The sequence below is a fragment of the Nyctereutes procyonoides genome, unplaced genomic scaffold (genome assembly GCF_905146905.1).
Source record: "Nyctereutes procyonoides isolate TBG_1078 unplaced genomic scaffold, NYPRO_anot_genome, whole genome shotgun sequence".
Classification (NCBI taxonomy): Eukaryota; Metazoa; Chordata; class Mammalia; order Carnivora; family Canidae; genus Nyctereutes; species Nyctereutes procyonoides.
The window spans coordinates 4407322-4426479 of NW_026575155.1; the positions used below are offsets into that span (position 1 = coordinate 4407322).

Below are 19158 nucleotides of genomic sequence, written 5' to 3' on the forward strand. Positions count from 1 at the left end.
TTCCTCTTCCAGCTGTTTCCTGCCCTCATCAGACTAGTGTTTTCTTCTTGACCACCTAGAGATAGGCCTAGATTGATCTTCCCTGGGATTGTTTCAACTGAGCCCTTGCGTTGTCACTTTATACTTAGATGTGTGGCAAGGTGTCTGTCAGTGTCTAGCCATCTCTCTCCCTCTTTGTTTTATCCATTTTTTGTGTCTCTTTATTGGACAAGAGATACACTGGGTAACCATTACTTGGTGCATTCTTTCTCAGTTGCTGGCGTAACAAATTACCGCCAAGTAATTTTGGAGCATGGGAATGTATGGTGACAGGGTGGATCATTCCAGGAAGGCCCCATCCAGGTGGAAACTATGTCTCTGATCCATTGTACCAGAAAATAAATAAATAAATAAATAAATAAATAAATAAATAAATAAATAAATAGATAGATATCTCATTCCCCACTCTTAGGAGGAAAGTATCCATCAGAAAAACCAGACGTTGTTACACAGGAAGTACATGCAGGTCGCATAAGGCCAAGGAAAAGCTGTCCTGGCTGTGGTGCTTTCTTCAACATGATGGGATGAACATTAATGCCACATAATCACGGCATTTCTGACATAGGAGCAGTTCATTGGCTTTGGCTGTAACACCAAAATTATAGCACCCGTAAATCCAAATGCAGGAAACTATTCAACTGCAATTACGGAGAAGACTATTGAGTTACACATATGCAAAAAAGTAGATTCAACATAGGAACCATGATTCTGTAGTGTGCCACACCCGTGGCTAAGAGTATATAAACACCCCAGTCCAGAGATGAAATTCAAACACAGAATCTTCTGTCACTCAGCTGAACTCACATCTCCTGCCAACATGTCCCACAGCTGCTGCTCTGGAAACTTCTCCTCCCGCTCCTTTGGGGGATACCAGCACTACCCCAGCTCCTCGTGTGGCTCATCCTACCCCAGCAACCTGGTCTACCGCACTGACGTCTGCTCTTCCAACACCTGCCAGGTGGGCTCCTCCCTCCACACTGGCTGTCAGGAGACCTGCTGTGAACCTACCAGCTTCCAGACATCGTGTGTGGTGTCCAGCCCCTGCCAGACATCCTGCTACCTCCCGAGGACCTCCATGCTCTGCAGTCCGTGGTGGACCGCTTACCCTGGGTCTGTAGGCCTTGGGTCCAGAAGCTGCTACTCCCTGGACTATGGATCCAGAAGCTGCTGTTCACTGGGTTGTAGATCCCAGGGTTTCAGACCCCTGGGTTTTAGAGTCTGTGGCTTCCCTTCCCTGAGCTATGGATCCAGATTCTGCTGCCCAACCTACTTCACCTCTAGGAGCTGCCAGTCATCTTATTACAGGCCAGCCTGTGGCTCTGGCTTCTATAGATTAATTTGTTGAGGGTCTGGATGCTTTTGAGTATTGACCTCAAAGTCTCTACTCAGTATAGCCATTGTTTTCATTTCCACCAATTACTAAAGTTCTTTTATTCCTAAACCATCAGTTTCTTGCTGCACTGACTTTTGGCTGACTCTGAACTCAATGAGTAATATCAAATTAAGACCTAAATTCTGTACTATTGATAGAATGTATACTATTGGATTTTTATTGAAAAGCAATTGAAAATGAAAAATTTAATCTAATAAATTGTTGTAATCTGGCATTCAAATATATTGTTCATCTCATTATTATTATTATTATTTGCCTATAGTTTTTGTATTTTATGGATTTGGGAGATTTTGATAAAGATCAATATGACTCAGACTGGGTTTGGGCACATACAGTATGATAGATTTGAGCAAATTTCTGTTGACTTTGGATATGTTTCCTGTGGGGAGTATTCATTTTCCTGGAGGTCCATATTTTGCATGTCTCAATGTCAGTGACACTTGCCTGAGACTAAAGGTCATGTATTTTTGCTGATAAAGGGAAACAAGTAAATTGGTACATAAACTAGAAATGAGACAACAGGAATATGATATAATTTATAAGGTGAGGTTACACATCAATAAACACATACCTCAAAGTCTAGCCTCTGAGTGTGGATTTTCAGCAGAAAAAGGATGAGCCTTAACTCCCAGAACAAATGCTATGTATGCTTTTTGTTGATTAGTCTAAATGCCCTGATCCCGACCTGCCATAGGTGAAATGTTCCTAAGCCTTACCAAAAAACACATGCAAGGTTTGAAATGATCTTAGGTGGTGATAGCTGGGTTAAGGAAGTGTGTATAACCTCCTGATGCTTCTCCAAGTTTCAACCTTTCAAGCTAAGAGCAGCATATCTGAGCAGCATTAAACAAACATTTATGTTTATTGGTCTCAGCCTTGATCCTTGTCTCCCCAAAATAGAACTGAGGTCAAGAATTTGGGGCAGGTGGTTTACTCGGTACAAGATCCCAGGGAGTGGGTTTGGGAAATCATGGAAGGTTAGAGAATCAGAGAGGAAAATCTCATAAATGGCCATATTTCTGTAATTAATATTATAGTGGGCAATGGGGACTCAATCCTTCTGGGCCCTTTTAGGAACATATAGAATAACTCTCAGAATAATTTAACCCAGGATCTGACCAATAGATACTGCAGAAGCATGTATCTGTCATCTGTGGTCTCTCTCATTGGTTCAATGTTGTCCCAGATATATGTTAACTTCACTGTGCAAAGGAGGATTCACATAGGCTCCATTTGTTTTCCCAGCTGTGACCTCAGAGAAGCTCAGATAGAGAATGAAAGAAATGCTGTGTTTCGGGGGACAAACTGTCTATGCAAAGAGAGTTGAGGTCTGTGTGAAATTGTTCACCATAGCTGTGCCTGGGATCTGCCATGAGAGAATGAGGATATAAGGGAGGCCACAAGAGGTATCAGATATACCACTTTCATTTAATGCTCAAACATCCCTGTGAGAAAGATAAACATTATGTCTTATAGACCTTTCCAGACATAAGGGAATAAAAGCTCAAAAAGATTAGAAGCTTGCCAAAGTTTATAAATCAAAGATCTTGTAGAATTTGACCTCTTGAATCTATCTTTTATTATTATTTCTGGATTTTTTTTTTAATATGCAACTCTTTGCTTAACCAAAGAGTACTCAAGTACCTCTGGTACTACAGAAATTTCTTTATATGAATAGGCTTCAACTCCAACAGGATCTCATTTCATTAGCCTGATGAGTAGTATCCAGAATAAAGAGTAGGAATGAAACAAATTTAAAAGAGTGTGAAGGAAGGGTGAATTAATTTCATTTGAAAATATTTATATTAACTATAATACCTAATACAAGACTGAGAGAGAAATATTTGATTACCTTTCAGGACGAGATCACTGGAAATCCTGAGTGCTGTGACAAATCCTATATTTTCACTTTAATTATTATTATTAGTGTCACATCATGATATTCCCTTCCACAATACCTAACACTATGAACAAAAATAATTCTTTAAAAAAAGCCCTCTCACATCTCACTTGGTATATTCAAGTTCAATATCAGAACCACAAATTAGAGATGCTCAGCTTCTTATTAAATTTTTTTAAAAATAAAGTAGAGTATAAGGACGATTCTTATGTAACTTGACAGATTTTTAATTTCTCTTCAAACTCCCCAACAGCAACACTGTCACTCTAGAAGCTTTTCCCTGATTAAAAAAAAAAAAAAAAAAAGCTTTAAAGAAAAAAGTAAAATTGCCAAACTTATGACATCTTCCAGAAACTGTAACTGCACTCACATCTTGGTGATTCAGGTTGAAAGAGTGGAGGCAACCTGAATAAAATCAGGGAAATTCTGTAAGTAGAGAAAAGGAGTACTATTTGCACAGAAGTAGCATAAGTGTGTGTGTTGGGGGGTGGGGTGGGGGTTGGGGGCAGATTTAGAATCCAGCATTGCAGAATGAATAGTGGCCCAACCAAGAACAGAAGAAAATCCCTAGTGTGTGCTTTGTTATGTAAAATGACATATAACAGTCTAAAAACCAGCAACACAAAGGCACAAGGATAATAACACAATAGAGTTGATTGATGAGGTAAGAAAAAACATTGCTTGCCAAACTAACCTACTATGGGTATAAACACGACTGCTTTTAAAGTTTTAAAACTACTGCCTCCACTTTAATTAGCAGAATACAGCTTGTGTGGGTACAATTATGAGTTATTTGTTTATAATACTTACAACGGTATTTTTCTCCATAGAAATCTTACTTGTCTTTGCCATGATATTGTCCTTCATCAGATTTCTATTTTTTGCTATTACTGAGGCAACTAAGAATTTTATCTTCAATGTTAACTTCTTGAAATCACTTTACATCAACATTGTCAAATAGAACATTATGAACTTTCACTAGCCTTACTTGGTTTCTCCGTACTGTGTTGGGGAGAAGAACAATTCACTTCTACTCTTGAGTTTCTGTGGCTGGTCTAATAATCAAATGGATATAACATAGATGGAAAGGAATAAAACAAAAGTTGAATAACTTACATAACTTCTGTATATAAGAGAGAGTAACCCCTTGAAATGGCCAAAGCCGTCAACTTAAATGCCATCTTCAGCTAAAGACAAAGGTGGATGTTGGTAGTAGGGAGTCAGTTATGGAGATGGCCAGGAAAAGCTCAATAAACAAGGCTAAGGTTGTTATGCAGATTGAGGGCCTCACATTCTCCACTGACAAAAGAGTTTCTAGATTGCTGAGTCCTTGCCCTTTTCCTGACACAGGGTGGGAGACACTCTTACATTAGGTTTCCCTTGTGAATGTAATGTCTCTTATAAAAGGGTAATTTCTACTCAATTTTCAGATCTTTTGTGTCTGTATTTCTTAAAAATAACCAACTTAAAATAATTGACGGGACAGGAAGCAAATTTTGAGGTGGCATATTTTTCTCCCCTTCAAATGGATGAAGAAATCGAACGATTACTAGAATTAGTTCATTTTCAAGTGAAGCATTTGACAATATTCACATAAAACTGCCTTCATCTAATCCTTATTGAAGTTATCCTGCTGCTAATGGACTAGCACATCAACAGCTATTGTTTTTAGATGTGTGCTGGTTTTGCATGCACAGGAAAACTTAGGGTTTAGCATGAGTGAAAATCATTTAGAATAGTTATTTGACCTAAATGAAAATGTATGCATCCAAGTGACCTATTAATACATCTTTTGCAACTGCTAATGATAAATCATCATCTTTGGAAGCAACTGGTGATACAAATTTACCAGAAAGAGAACTTTAATACAAAAGGAAAATAAAGTCTTACCCAAGTCCAAATTAGGACAGCTGCCCAGGAAATAGGATCTTAAGGAGAAAGAAAGTGCTCTGGAGACTGAACAGTCTTTACAGGATAATGTACTTTTCTACAATTTGGAAAAGCTCAAAAAAATTATAGATGAGCCTATAGGCAGAAATCCCAAGTTTTAACATTATGGAATGAGGTAAGTAGAAGCATTGATTGATACCTCAAGGTCAAGATGGTTTTCCTCAGGCTACTCATAGACAAAGCAGCTGTACAATGCATGCATGGCGGGCCATAAATCAGGCTGCTGGTTTGAACAAAGTTTATGTGCAGTCATGCTGACTTAGAAAGAAGTCTAAAATGGCTTCTTTTGTGTATCGGGCCTTTAGAAAGTTTTTCTCTCTTCACAATCATCTTTAAAAACTGCTGCTTTTGGGGCACGTGCCTGGCTCAGTTGGAAGAACATGAGACTCTTGATTTCCAGGTCCTGAGTTTGAGCCCCATGTTGGGTGTAAAGATTACTTACTTACTTACATAAATGAATAAATACAAACACACAGATACACAAACACAAAACCACTTCTACTTTCTTTTGAAGTAGTTACTGGTATTTCTTCAGCAAAGTTTTCTCTAACTTTTCATGCAGTCAGTGACACTGTGGACTCCCATGGTGAGTAGTAAATGGCATCAAATTGTTGTACAAATTAAGTATTCACCATCAACTTTCATTAGGAATGGAAATTCGATATTCACTTTTTTGATTGAAGATGAACTTCCAATTTTAGCTCATTGCTCCTAAAAATAATTTTGTGAAGTTTAGAGAAGAAAGATGTTCCCAAACAAAACAAATAATTGCATATTTAAGCAATATAATATGTGGTCAGGTCACCCCAGCAAAAGCATGTAAATTATTCTTTATATGCTGCGTGGCAGCCTCAATTTCATGCTCATATTTCACATACAACCCATTGGTAATTCTCAAATTTCTCAGCATCTCCACCTACTGGTAGCTTGACGTATGTTATTTTGCCTGTTGTAGCCTATGGAAAGAGCGATAGCAGTACTGGGTAGGATAAAAAAAACAAATGACCAGCCACCAAGATTTGAATGTGTGAGTGGTCCTACAGCTTGCATCTGAGGGTAAATGTCTTTCAGGGATCCCTCTGCACACTGTCTTTGAAAGAAAAGCAATAGTTGCATTTTATTAGAAAAGGATGAGCAAAGGAAGAATAGGAGATGACTTGTCTTCTTTTATATTTAACATTGGTTAAAGTAAAAACTCTGCTCACTATGCACGCTTCTTATACTTCATGAGCTAAAAGCATGACCAAAACAAAGTGGAGGTCTCCCAAACCAATCTCATGTTAATTCAATTATCACTCATCATATATAAAAAGTAAGGAAACTAAGACTGTTACCAAATGAGGCTGGATGCTGAGACACCCAGAATAAACCAAGACATATGGTTACCCTGTAAGTAAGAATCTAGTTATCTGTGTCTCTAGTAATGTTGTCCTTGACTTAATAGATAAAAGTTTGGGGCAGAATTGGTGATTCAAGGGTTATCAGCTGCCTGGATGTTTAACTGAGTGCTGTAACAATAGACTATTTGCATTGGTTTTGAGTTTTGTTTTGTTTTTGTTTTCAAAAAAGTGTTATTAACTGAACAACCCAAAAGCAGGAGCAAGTTGGGACTTCATCAACCCTACAGGACTGACTATATTGGGCCTACTTACTAATAAATGTTGCAATGCGTTAGATATTTCATTTAGATACTTGATTTCTTTTTTTTCATTATTATTATTATTATTATTATTATTATTATTATTTAGTTTTTATTTTAATTCCAGTGTAGTTTACATACAGTGTCATATTAGTTTTAGGTGTACCATACAGTGATTCCACACTTGAGACTTGATTTCTTATGTCATTTGAGTGACTAGAACGCTTACCAAATCTAAGTCAATAATATCTAACTTCCTACTGGAAAGCTTCACTCCTCTTTCACATGTATTTTAGGATATATTTTGTTAGAATAAACTTCTTTATAAAATTATGCAGTGTACTGGGACACCTGGGTGGCTCAGCAGTTGAGCATCTGCCTTCAGCCCAGGACATGATATTGGAGTCCCAGGATCAAGTCCCACATGGGGCTCCCTGCATGGAGCCTGCTTCTACCTCTGCCTATATGTCTCTGCCTCTCTCTCTGTGTGTCTCTCATGAATAAAAAAATAAATAAAATTATGAAGCATATTTAATACTCTTTATTATTTATAATTACTTTATATAAAAATATTGAAATTTCTAACTCCCTACAGAACAAAAGCCATAATTGTTTGTAGTCTTAAAAATATGTTTCTAGGTTTCATCATATGAAGGTATGGAATGGACATTAAAGATGAAATAATTTCTTTCAAACCAAAAAGACAATTGATGATTTTATTTTTTAAAAGTAAAAGAATATATATATATATTCTTATATGTAAATATATGTATGTATATACATATATTTACATACATACATATATATTTATTTATTTTTGAAACAGAGAGAGAGAGCACAAGTCAGAAGGAGCAGAGGAGAAACAGACTCTGTACTAAGCACAGAGCTGGACATGGGGCTCAATCTCACAACCCTGAGATCGTGACCTGAACTGAAATCAAGAGCTGGACATTCAACCGACTGAGCCACCCAGGCACCCCTAAAGTGAAAATTTCTTGAATGGTAAATTCAAATACAGAAATATCCAGTCAGATATTTAGAAGTAGTTTTGAAGACACAGAGTAAACAAATAATATGAAAACATATATGTGAATGTCATGTAACATATTTTTATTTAAACTTACATTTTTTTTCCATTTTGTAAATTTTGAAACAAATGCATCAATAGAAATGACTAGGAGATATTAAGAAAGAAATATGTTTCTTAATATATAACTACAAGAAAGCTGTTTGAACATCTTTCCTCAATGAATGTATTTTCCAATTACTGGAATTCAAATTCTTTCAAAACCACAGTAGGTAGCAATACAAGTCAAATTTATAAGCTAATGATAAAGACAGAGATCAATGGATAGCATGGATCCTGACATAGTAAATATTGCAATAAATTTCTAGACAGAGTAGGTATTATGTTTGAACATAAGATTAGAAGAAGCCAGATCCACAGGTTGGCTGGTAAGCAGTAGACTGGCAGCTTCTAGAAGAGAGGTAAGTTGGACGGTAAAAGCTGGATCTACAACCCAGGGATGAAAAAGCACTGGGACCACAGCCCACTGATGGGAAACCACTCCATCCAAAGCCCAGAGAGGGAGATCCACAACCAAAAGATTGAAAGCCACTGGAGCCAAAGCCCAGAGACCCAGTGTAAGTCGTCTGGCAGGGACCATAGAGCATGGAGGTCCTCGAGGGGTAGCAGGATGTCTGGCAGGGGCTGGACACCAGGTAGGACGTCCGGCAGCTGGTAGGTTCACAGCCGATCTCCTGACAGTCACTGTTGAGAGAGGATCCCAACTGGAAGGTTCTGGGAGAGCGGAAGTTAGTGCCGCAGAACAGGTTGCTGGGGTAGGAAGAGCCACAGAAAGATCCTGGGTAGTTCAGGAACCCCCCAAGGGACTGGGAGGAGAAGTTTCCTGAGCAGCAGCCGTGGGACATTGTGACAGGAGATGTGGTGTACAATGGGAAGGTTCTGAGTTTGAATGCCACCTCTTGGACTGTCGCATTTATATACCCCTATCTTTGGGTGTGCCATCCACATGACACATAAAAACAGGTTACCTTCTGCTTTTAATTGAACTGAAAAGATCATCATAATCAAACATATGTGGTTTTTGTGGTTTTACAACTGGAAAGTGCAGTAATGTTTGTGCCTTGGAATTCAGGTAATGGTGTCGAATCTTCAAAGCTATTAGTCATCTCTCTCTACCAAAGGTCACCCAGCAGATCACTCAGAGAACTGCTTCAGAGGTAGACAGTGACTGGGATGAGGAAAGCTTGCTTAATTAAAAATAATTGATACCCCTTTCACAATCTGTCTCAAAATTGTTGCCATCTGGATAGCAAAGTTGCTAACTAACTGATATATTCATAGTCATTTCTTTTAAACAAAAACACACATTGATTGTTGCCAAGCAAGTTTACATAATGAATAGGGTCATCAGGAAGCAGCAGTGGTAATATGCAAGATGTATGAGGATTTTTTTAAAAAATCAGATATCAGTTTGAATGGCTTCAGTGAAGATTCCCTTATTTCCCATGTTGCTGCTTAAGTTGTATGCGACTGGTAAGAGTCAGTCTTCGTTCTTACTCCTTGTGTGTGTGCGTGCGTGTGTGTGCGCGTGCGCATTTCCTTGGCATAAGTAAAATATTAAAATTGCTTTATATCATTTTGGAATGTTAGAGGTGATTCATCTAAGAAGCTGAAAAAGCATTAAAAATGACAAAAAAAAATGGCAAAAAAAATGCCCCATGTATTTCCATCTCTAATCAGAGGCACTGTTTCACCCTATTAAACTTCTCCAGAAATTGGGAAATGTTCTCGTTCTAAAGAAAGTTTAGAAGGTAATTGCCTTGAAGTATTGGACCAAAGGAGCCATCTTAAGGAGATTCTTCCCAGCCTCAGAAAACAACATACATCACTTTGACTTAAATTGTTTTCAGGTGTTCCTGACAAGTATTACAAAATTTCTAAAATAATGGTCATATTTTTTCTTGTTCTATGACTTGTGTTCCACCTCTATGTAGTAGGGTAATGAAGATTGATACCTTGAGGAAGAGGAGAGATTGAGAAGGTTTATCTTGCGGTGACTCCTGTGCTGTTTGATTTGTCATTTCACACTAAAGCATTTCCCTTCCACTTCTTTTTTTCTTTTTTTAAAGATTTCTATTTGTTTATTCATGAGAGACACACACACACACAGAGGCAGAGACACAGGCAGAGGGAGAAGCAGGCTCCATGCAAGGAGCCCGACGTGGGACTCGATCCTGGGTCTCCAGGATCACGCCCTGGGCTGAAGGCGGCTCTACACCGCTGAGTCACCCAGGCTGCCCTCCCTTCAACTTCTGAACAAAAATGTTGGAGTGCAAAAACCTCCATTTTGTTGAGAAAAGACATTTCCAAAATTACTGAATATCTGACTCATAGAATATTTTCCCACAGAAAGAGCTGATCTAAGAGTGGATGACATTGAAGCAAGCAAGCAAGCAAATTCAGTTTAGGGGAGTTGAATACTTATATGGGTGTTTTGATGTTCGATATTTTACTCACAAATAAAATGGAAAGGTTTGGAATCTGATAGAATGCTTTTTTTCATGATTCGTAATTAAAAAGCCTGATAAATAGGAATTGTTTATTTTTTAGAAATAGAGGACAAACTACATTAAGTGACAAATGAAACATGCTTGAAAACCAATCTGCCTACTCAAAATGTTCAGACCCATAACATTTACAATTGGGGAGTTTAGCAATTATCTTCAGTCCTCCACCAGACTGGAATCTCACTTACAATATTCGGACAAGGGATATTGTAATTCCCAGTGCCCTCAAGATGGAAATCTCATTACCTACAATAGTGGCTCATTTTATTTTTTATTTTATTTTATTTTATTTTATTTTATTTTATTTTATTTTATTTTATTTATTTTATTATTTTATTTTATTTTATTTTATTTATTTTATTTTATTTTATAGATCTTTATTTATTTATTCATGAGAGACAGAGAGAGAGAGAGAGAGAGAGAGGCAGAGACACAGGCAGAGGGAGAAACAGGCTCCATGCAGGGAGCCCGATGTGGGACTCGATCTGGGGACTCCAGGATCGCACCCTGGGCCAAAGGCAGGCGCTAAACCGCTGAGCCACTCAGGGATCCCCAGTGGCTCATTTTAGATTTTTACCTCAATCTTCCCTTAAAACTTCCACCTAGTAATCTCAATTCTTTCTACAATAAGTTTTAGCTCATTTCCATTGGACAACGTGTCAATTTTCGGAGATGGGTGTCTTATGAGGTTTGCCCATTCCCACAGGTTATTTTAAACCATATCCTGCACCCCTGCACTACTCTACTTGTGGTTGTCAATGATGCATGTGATGGGAGATCTAGAAAAATACTTATGATGCTAGTCCTCCAGGCAGAATATATGTCACTTGATACATGTGTCGCATCAGGGGTCCCAAAGGCATTCATTCTTTATTTCACATTATCATCTGTTCTGATTCCCCCCTCACCCCATTTCAACTTACAATGATCATTTATAACTATGAATGCTTCCAACACCTGATCTTTCTTTGAAGTCTACATGGGGCAGACACTTCTCTAATTTCTTGCTTTTCTTTACCTTCTGTTATAAAATCTCTGCCCTATAAAAAGAAAAGAAGAGAACAAAGGCCCATATTTTATGTGCAGTGCTTATTCTTTTGTTCTCAATAACATCAAACCCAACAAAATTTACTTAAACTTTAGGGATCAATGACTTATATCAGAAAGCAAGTCGACTTTAGGGCAAGGATTCTTTGACTTCAGTATTTTTACAATATAATCTTCAAAGTACTCCTGCAAATATTGAACCCTTCATTCTTTTTCTTTTTAAAAAATATTTTATTTATTTGAGAGAGCGAGAGCATGAGTGGGGAGGGGGCGGTGAGGGCAAAGGAGAGGGAGAAGCAGACTCTTCACAGGGAGCCTGACATGGGGCTGGATCCCAGGACCTCCAGATCACAACCTGAGCTGAAGGCAGATGCTTTAACTGACTGAGCCACCCAGACACTCCTGGACCTTTCATTCTTAAATCAAAAACTTATACACACAAAGCATATTGGAGACTTGTACTGTAAGGAAAACAAAATCCAAATGTGTAGGATACTCATTTAGCTTTCTCCATTAAGGTTTCTTAGTGGGTTATCTTTTCTTCATCTCCATAAAATTTGGGAGACGAAACAGATATTGAGGATTTGGGTCTTTTTTTTTTTTTCCTGTTCTCAACTGGTTCCTAAACATGGAACAAAATAAATATGCCATCCAGATGACAAAGTATTTTTTTAGAACTTTAGACAGAACAAAATTCTCACTGTGTTGCCCATTCGATACAATATCTTGAGGGAGAGGGTAAATAAAACACCAATCTTACAGGGACAATTGCCATACAATTATATTCATCTACCCAAGCCAGATGAATGAGAGATGACATCTTCATGAACAATTGCTTTGAAAAACTAATGAAATTCTTTCATTTAAAAGTCTGCGTTCATTAAAACAAGGCCTTTGAAGGTTAATGTATTTCATTTTGACTAGAGCCTAATTAAGCATTCATTAAAATGGGCATATGCTACTAACCTATTGCTAGGGTATATAAGCATCCAGTAGAAGGTAACAGTTGCCCTTACCAAACCTCTCTGCAACTCAGCTAAAGTCAGAACTCCCAACATGCATTACAAATGCAGCCCTGGAAACTTCTCCTCCCACTCCCGCTCCCCTGCAGGTTACCTGGGGTACCCAGTTTCCACCTATGATTCTTTCTACCCCAGCAATGTAGCCTACTCTCCCAGCACCTGCCAGCTGGGCTCCTCCATCTTCGGTGGCTATCAGGAGATCTCCTGTGAACCTATCAGTTGCCAGACATTTTACCCTGTGTCCAGACCTTGCCAGACATCATGCTTCCATCCAAAGAGTTCCATCTTCTTCAGTCCTTGCCAAACAAATTACACTGGATCTCTGGGATGTGGAAATATTGGCCTTGGGTCTTTTGGTTTCCAGTCTATGGGCTGTGGGTCCAGCTCCTGTCATCCAACTTACTTCTCTTCCAGGAGTTGCCAGTCAGCTTGTTACCAACCAGCCTTTAGCTCTCGCTTTTTTGGATCAACTTGCTGAATATCCCTCATTATCTCACCATTGTGTCTGTACCTTATGAAACTTTAACATGTAGCCTGTCTGATATCTGGGATTATTGACCATCTGCATCACCAGGACTTGCCATCACCATCTCTCCCAAAAGTATGTGATTCACTGTCACAAAGTAACCTTGACCTGTGGCCTTTTCTAAATCAGATATATGAGATAAATCTTGACTTTTCATTCTTATGTCAATGTTCAGAATACTTTTTGGTATTCTGAAAGATTTTCCTCTTATTTTTCTCCTAGAATTCTTTCACTTAAGTGTATTTCAAATAGAATTGGCACTTAAACTTTTCTATACTATGAATAATAGCATTCCATTTCTCTTGTTCATATTGTACATTTGTTGAATGTATCCAGTACCTTCAACTGTCTTCATTAGGTAATCACTTTTTTGTTTTGTTTGTTTTATAGGTTTTATTAATATGTTACTGAATAGAAAACAAGAAATTGAAAGGATAGTTTAAATATGTGACATGTCCTACATGTTAAGGATTTATGTACCCTGATAAATGAATTTGTTCATCTAATTGCTTTAGAAAGTTTTGTTATTTGTTTTTAGTTAGGCATTAACTGCAAAAGAAAATTTATTGAGTTTTGATTCTAGACCAGGCATTGTGCTAAAGAAAAGGATAAATTCCCTGCCTTCATGAAGTTTACACACATACAATTCTAACTCACCTTCATGTAGCAAGTGTAATAATGGGGACAAAAAAAATTGAGTTTCAATAGGAATACAAAGAACAGGGACTTCAAAAAAGTGTGAGGAAATCACATAATACTCATTATCAACAATGCAAAGGTCACCATTTCATATTAAAAAAAAAAAATCTTGCTGACCAAATGTGTTAGTTGTAGTCCTTTGAGAAATAGCTGCCAAACAGGGTTTGATCTAATAGAAATTTGTTGGAAGAAGTGCCTGTCAGGGAAAATGGAGAAGTAGTTGGAGGATTCTGGGAGAGTCATCAGACCACCACGCAGATCTGAATTCAGTGAAGGAAAGAAAGCAGCAAAGAAGAAAGGTTGAGTTGGAATAATGTTCTTCAGGACAGTTCCAAGAAAGCGTTGGTAAGTTACCTATTAAAGGAGTTCTGTGTCTCACAGAGATGGCCATGAATGTGGTGGTAGATTCAGAGACTGGCAGCTGGAGATGTCAATCAATTATGTTCCCCACAGAGGGAGGTATGAGAGCTATGTCTTCATCGCTTCCATGATGTTTATTCTGATTTTTAATGAAGTCAAAATAGTGGTGAAAGGGTGAAATGATAAATGAAAAGATGGAATTTTTCATGAAAGAAGTTCAATATCTTTTTTTAACTTACTTTGATCAAAAAATTAATTACTGTAGCAAACCCTATGTAGAACCCAGTGTGTGAAACTCTAATTCTACAACTGAATATGAGGAGGGATTGAGAATTATTGGTCATCTTTGATTTTAAGTATAACTAATGTATTAAATACTCTGGACTCAGTAGGGCATAATTAGGAAATTGCTTCCTCTTTCTCCTGCTATTGAATTTCACACTTGACCTGAGGGCTCTGACTTGCCTGGATCTCTGAACAATTCCATGGCAGATCTATGATCACATTAAGATATTCAGAAATATCTTTATTTCACACTAGTAGTTAAATCCAATCCAGTATAAATTAAAAACCAGCCTTACAGCTATAGCAAGGCTTCTTCCTTTTCCTTAATTTAGGCCTGTCAGGTGATTCTACAGGCCACTGATGGTGGCATAATCATTTTATTTAACTTCCTTACTCTATCTTTTCTTCCATCAATGTACTGCTTCTGACTTCTTCTGTTTAAACTAGAGAGAAAGGACAGGAGGAAAGAAAATGACAACTCAGGTCGTTTGTCTCAGCATGCTTTAGACCACCTATGTCAACCTAAGTTCTTTGTTGCAGGAAACTTTTCCTGGGAAAAGATGAGATTAAACCAATGAATCATTTCACTGTAGGCTTCAGGAAACTCCTATGGACTAGCTTATTGGACAATATGGTCTGTACACCTGGAAAAACAGAGCCCAAAGTAACCACTTACTTATTGAGAGACTTGTATCAGTACATTCTCTTTGCTATGCTCACCAGTCCTCAAGAATCATGTAATAGGTTTTTGCAGTCCCAATCAATTTCCTGCCTTGACACCATTTGAACCCATAATCTCACTTCTAACACCCATCTTTGGAATCACAGCTAAAATTCTACAAGTGTCCCTCCTCACTGCAGGAAGTTTGAGTAAACTTCATTTTGCTTAAGCTTAGGTAACATTATTTGGTGATACTCTAAGGTATACAAAGGGACGTAAAAGTCTACTTAACCAGTGCTACCTGTTATTCTGTCTTCGCTGTTGAATATCCTGTTTTCATAGGTGTCTGAATACGGCTCTTTCCCTAGTGGAGACTGTGGTGTGTATTCCATAACCCACCTTCTTATCACCCTAACCAACTCCCTGGAACTTTCTGTGCGGAATCATCCACCGACAGCACATTCTTTCACAATGTCTTTTAGCTCCTCAACCTCAGTTCTTGTCAACACCAAGGCTATACACCGTCCAGCTTTCTTCTGCTAGCATCCATTTGCTTGGTCCAGAGGAAACACACACACTAGCTGCCTATCAGTGGAAACAGAGTTTGTTCCTGGAGCAGGTTTCTCTTCACTCAGCTAACGCTAATGACTCACAGTAGCTTTTTAAGAGAGAAACAGAGAATACTAGTCACCATAACTCACAGCCTCCAAGAATTAGAATTTTCTGCCTTGTCCCCTCAGTAGTGCTATAAAACAAAACCTCACAGATATCTCATCCCTTTCAGTAACAGCGCATTTAGTGAATGAGTCCTATACTTTCAACTGTCTTCACTAGGCCAACATTTTTTGTTTTCTTTGTTTCGTATATTTTATTAATATTTTTTTGCTGGACAGAAAGGAGAAAGGTTAAATAAGAGTTGAAATATATGATGTAGCTCATGTTTTGAGACATTTATATTCTCTCATAAGTGCATTTATTCATCTAATTGCTTCAAAAAAATGTTTCAGCTAGACATTTCTTGAACAAACATTTGTTGAGCTCCTATTGTGTAAAATCTTCCTATTGTAGACGATAAGATTACTGTTGCCACTTCTTGCAATCCACCACACTGTCCATACATGGCCCTTATGACCTCTTCCCTCACAAGAAAGAAGCACTGTGTATGTGTAAAGGAGGGGTGAGGGGTTGATACCATTCTACCAGAATGAACTGCTTGAAAGGAAATCTTTCTACCTTATGAATGTCTAAAGCTTCTCTTGATGGTTAAAACTTTCTCAAAAACTATAAAACTGTATGGCCACATTGTAAGGATGTGACTAGAGAAAAAGAGAGACAGAGAGAGACACATACAGAGAGAGACTTAAGGAATTGGCTCACAGGACTGGGAGCACTGGCAAGTCCAAAAGTCCAAATTCCTAGGGTAGGCAAGGGGGCTGAAAACTCAGGCAGGGTTTCTATTTACAATCTTGGGGCAGAATTTCTTCTTTTAGGGGAAACCTTTGTTTTTGCTCTTAAGGCTTTACCTGATTAGATGAGGCCCACTCACATAATCTAGAACAATCTCTTTAGAGTCAACTGATTGTGAATAATAATTAAATCTACAAAATGTCTTCACAAAGACAGCAAAACTAGTATTTGACCAAACAACTGGGCACCATAGCCAAGTTCAGCTGACAAATAAAAATTATCTACTTCAGTCTCTGTTCTCTTGAAAATTTGGGCTGGAGGTATCTATGTCATAAATATACAGTATAAATTAATGCATAAAACTTCAAGGAAGAATTAATTAAAATTTTATTTGTAAATAGCCTTCCTCTCAGTTTATAAAATTATTTTCATACCTTTTTAAGATCATTTTTCAGATTCTTAAGTCTAATTTGTAAGAGAGATTTTTAGGAGTTTCACAATTGTTCACTGGGATATTGAAACCTCTTACTATATGTCTATATGTATTCATAAGAATAATTTCTTTTCTGCTGGTGATCTCTCCAGTGCAGTCCTCCTAGGAATGCAACTCTGGCCTAGCTGTGCACATGAGACATATTACAGCAGAAGGCAACGTTCAGAGAATTTATTTCCATGATAATTTTCTTTTAAAGATTAACTTATTTATTTGAGACAGAAAGAGAGAGAGCAAGAGAGCACATGAGTGGGGGGAGGGGCAGGCAGAGAGGGAGAGACTCTCAAGCAGACTACACACTGAGCAGGGAGCCAATGAGGGGCTCCATCTCATGACCCTGACATCATGACCTTAGCCAAAATCGAGAGTCACCCACTTAACCAACTGAGCCACGAGGTGCCTCTCTCAAGATATTTTAATCTATTTGCCCATCTTATGTTATTTCTGGTCATCATATTTCTCATGTTTGCTTCATTCATTGGCTTTTGTCATGCTCCACCCTATTTTTATCATGCCTGTCTTTTACCATTCTCTACCTTTCTACTGTGTTTCCTGCATTTCTGCATCATAGTTTTCATATCTCTTGGCACTACTAGCATTTGTGTTGGGTACTTTTTTGTCAGGATAGGGCTGCCTTGTGCATTGTAAAAGTGTTTAGCAGCATCTTTAGTCTCTTCCACTAGATGTCAGCAGCACTGCCACCCTCCTCCGCCAGCATCACCCCCCCCCCCCCAGCCAACACACACTGTATGCCCCTTGTGAAAACCACATATGTCTCCAGACGTTACCAACTGTCCTCTAGAGGCAAAATTATTCTTTGTTTGGAACCATTGACTTAGATGGGTATCTGGGGGAATGAACTGCTTGGGATAGTTCTTAACTGTGAACACTGGACCTATTTCTCTTTTGGGATAGAGATAGGGCAGTGAAAATAAAATATTATATTACTCCATGCATGAATACGTTGTTATAAGTGATGACTACTGGATAAATGCATGGATATTTCATAAATCTAAGATAATGTTGATCTACTTACTTGGTAAATATTATTCCACTATTGCACATGAATGTGATAATTGTATGATGTTCATAATTGTAATGACCTGTTCACTTGCAATTACAGGGGAAAAGTGGCATTTTTTTGGTGACCAGCTTCTCAGTTCCAAAACATCTAAGTTGTCTGCTAGGATCACATCTACTTTTTGATCATCCTGGACCAAGGAGAAATAGCAAGATTATCTTCTCACGGTATTTTAGATAATTAAGACAAACAGACCAATTTCTGGTTTATGGGCTCTGCTTTAATATCTTTGGGTATTCTGAGGACTTTTTTCAATTTGTCTGACTCATTCTGTGTAGCTCTACAAAAAAAAAAAAAAAAGACTTCAACTCTTTTAGTATCTACCAGCAGTGATAGAGCTGATCATAAACTACATTTCTTCATTTTGAAGCTTTGAAGCTGATATCACAGGTTTTTTCTTCTCTAAGTATCTCAACACCTCTTTTCAATTCATCACATGAGCACTTTACTATGAACTTTTTCAGCTGTGTCTACCAAATATTTCATGCTAACAAGCATCTACTCAAAGGGATTCATATTTCAAATACAAGAAAACAGGTTCATTAAACAAATATTTATTTGTCCCTGATACATTAGAGGATATGTGCTTAGTCCTGGAAGATGCCGGTTTAAGCAACAATGTAATGGAATTGATTCACGACTATCAACATTATAAGCTAACTATAACTTTAGTTACAATGGCATAATCTGAAGAAAAAAAGATGTAAGATTGGAGGACTTTTTCCAGAAGTAGGAAAGTTCAAGTTAGGACCTAGAGGATAATGCATTTGGACAGGCAGAGTTAAGTCACAGGAAAGGAAATAGGACAAGAACGATGCGCAAAGCACTTGTTTGAGGAAGGACAAGGACTCTCTCTTTCCCTTTGTATGTGGAAAAGAGCTTTCACTAGAAAGGCTATTTAGCCATGGATAGCATGCTAACAAATTTAAATTCTATTACAGAAGGGACTAGAGAACAGTGGAGACTTCTAAGTAGTAATTCTAGAATTCCCTTCTGTTACCTAAATTTAACATGCTTTTGGGGGGCACATTTTTAAATGAGAACTTTTATTTCATTGTTTCA

The 19158-nt window shown here is 37.9% G+C and overlaps 3 protein-coding genes across 3 annotated transcripts; 2 read left to right on the forward strand and 1 right to left on the reverse strand.

Annotated features, from left to right (window-relative positions):
• Positions 1–813: 813 nt before the first annotated feature.
• Positions 814–1674, forward strand: LOC129502155 (keratin-associated protein 13-1-like). Its single transcript, XM_055313635.1, has one exon. It carries the CDS (start codon positions 857–859, stop codon positions 1382–1384), a length of 528 nt encoding a protein of 175 aa, XP_055169610.1. The 5' UTR covers positions 814–856; the 3' UTR covers positions 1385–1674.
• Positions 1675–8008: 6334 nt separating this feature from the next.
• On the reverse strand, positions 8009–8905 carry LOC129502101 (keratin-associated protein 14-like). The gene has a single exon (XM_055313541.1). The coding sequence runs from the start codon at positions 8851–8853 to the stop codon at positions 8347–8349; it is 507 nt and encodes a 168-aa protein (XP_055169516.1). The 5' UTR covers positions 8854–8905; the 3' UTR covers positions 8009–8346.
• Positions 8906–12578: 3673 nt separating this feature from the next.
• LOC129502203 (keratin-associated protein 15-1-like) lies at positions 12579–13628 on the forward strand. The gene has a single exon (XM_055313724.1). It carries the CDS (start codon positions 12619–12621, stop codon positions 13060–13062), a length of 444 nt encoding a protein of 147 aa, XP_055169699.1. The 5' UTR covers positions 12579–12618; the 3' UTR covers positions 13063–13628.
• The last annotated feature ends 5530 nt before the right edge of the window (positions 13629–19158 follow it).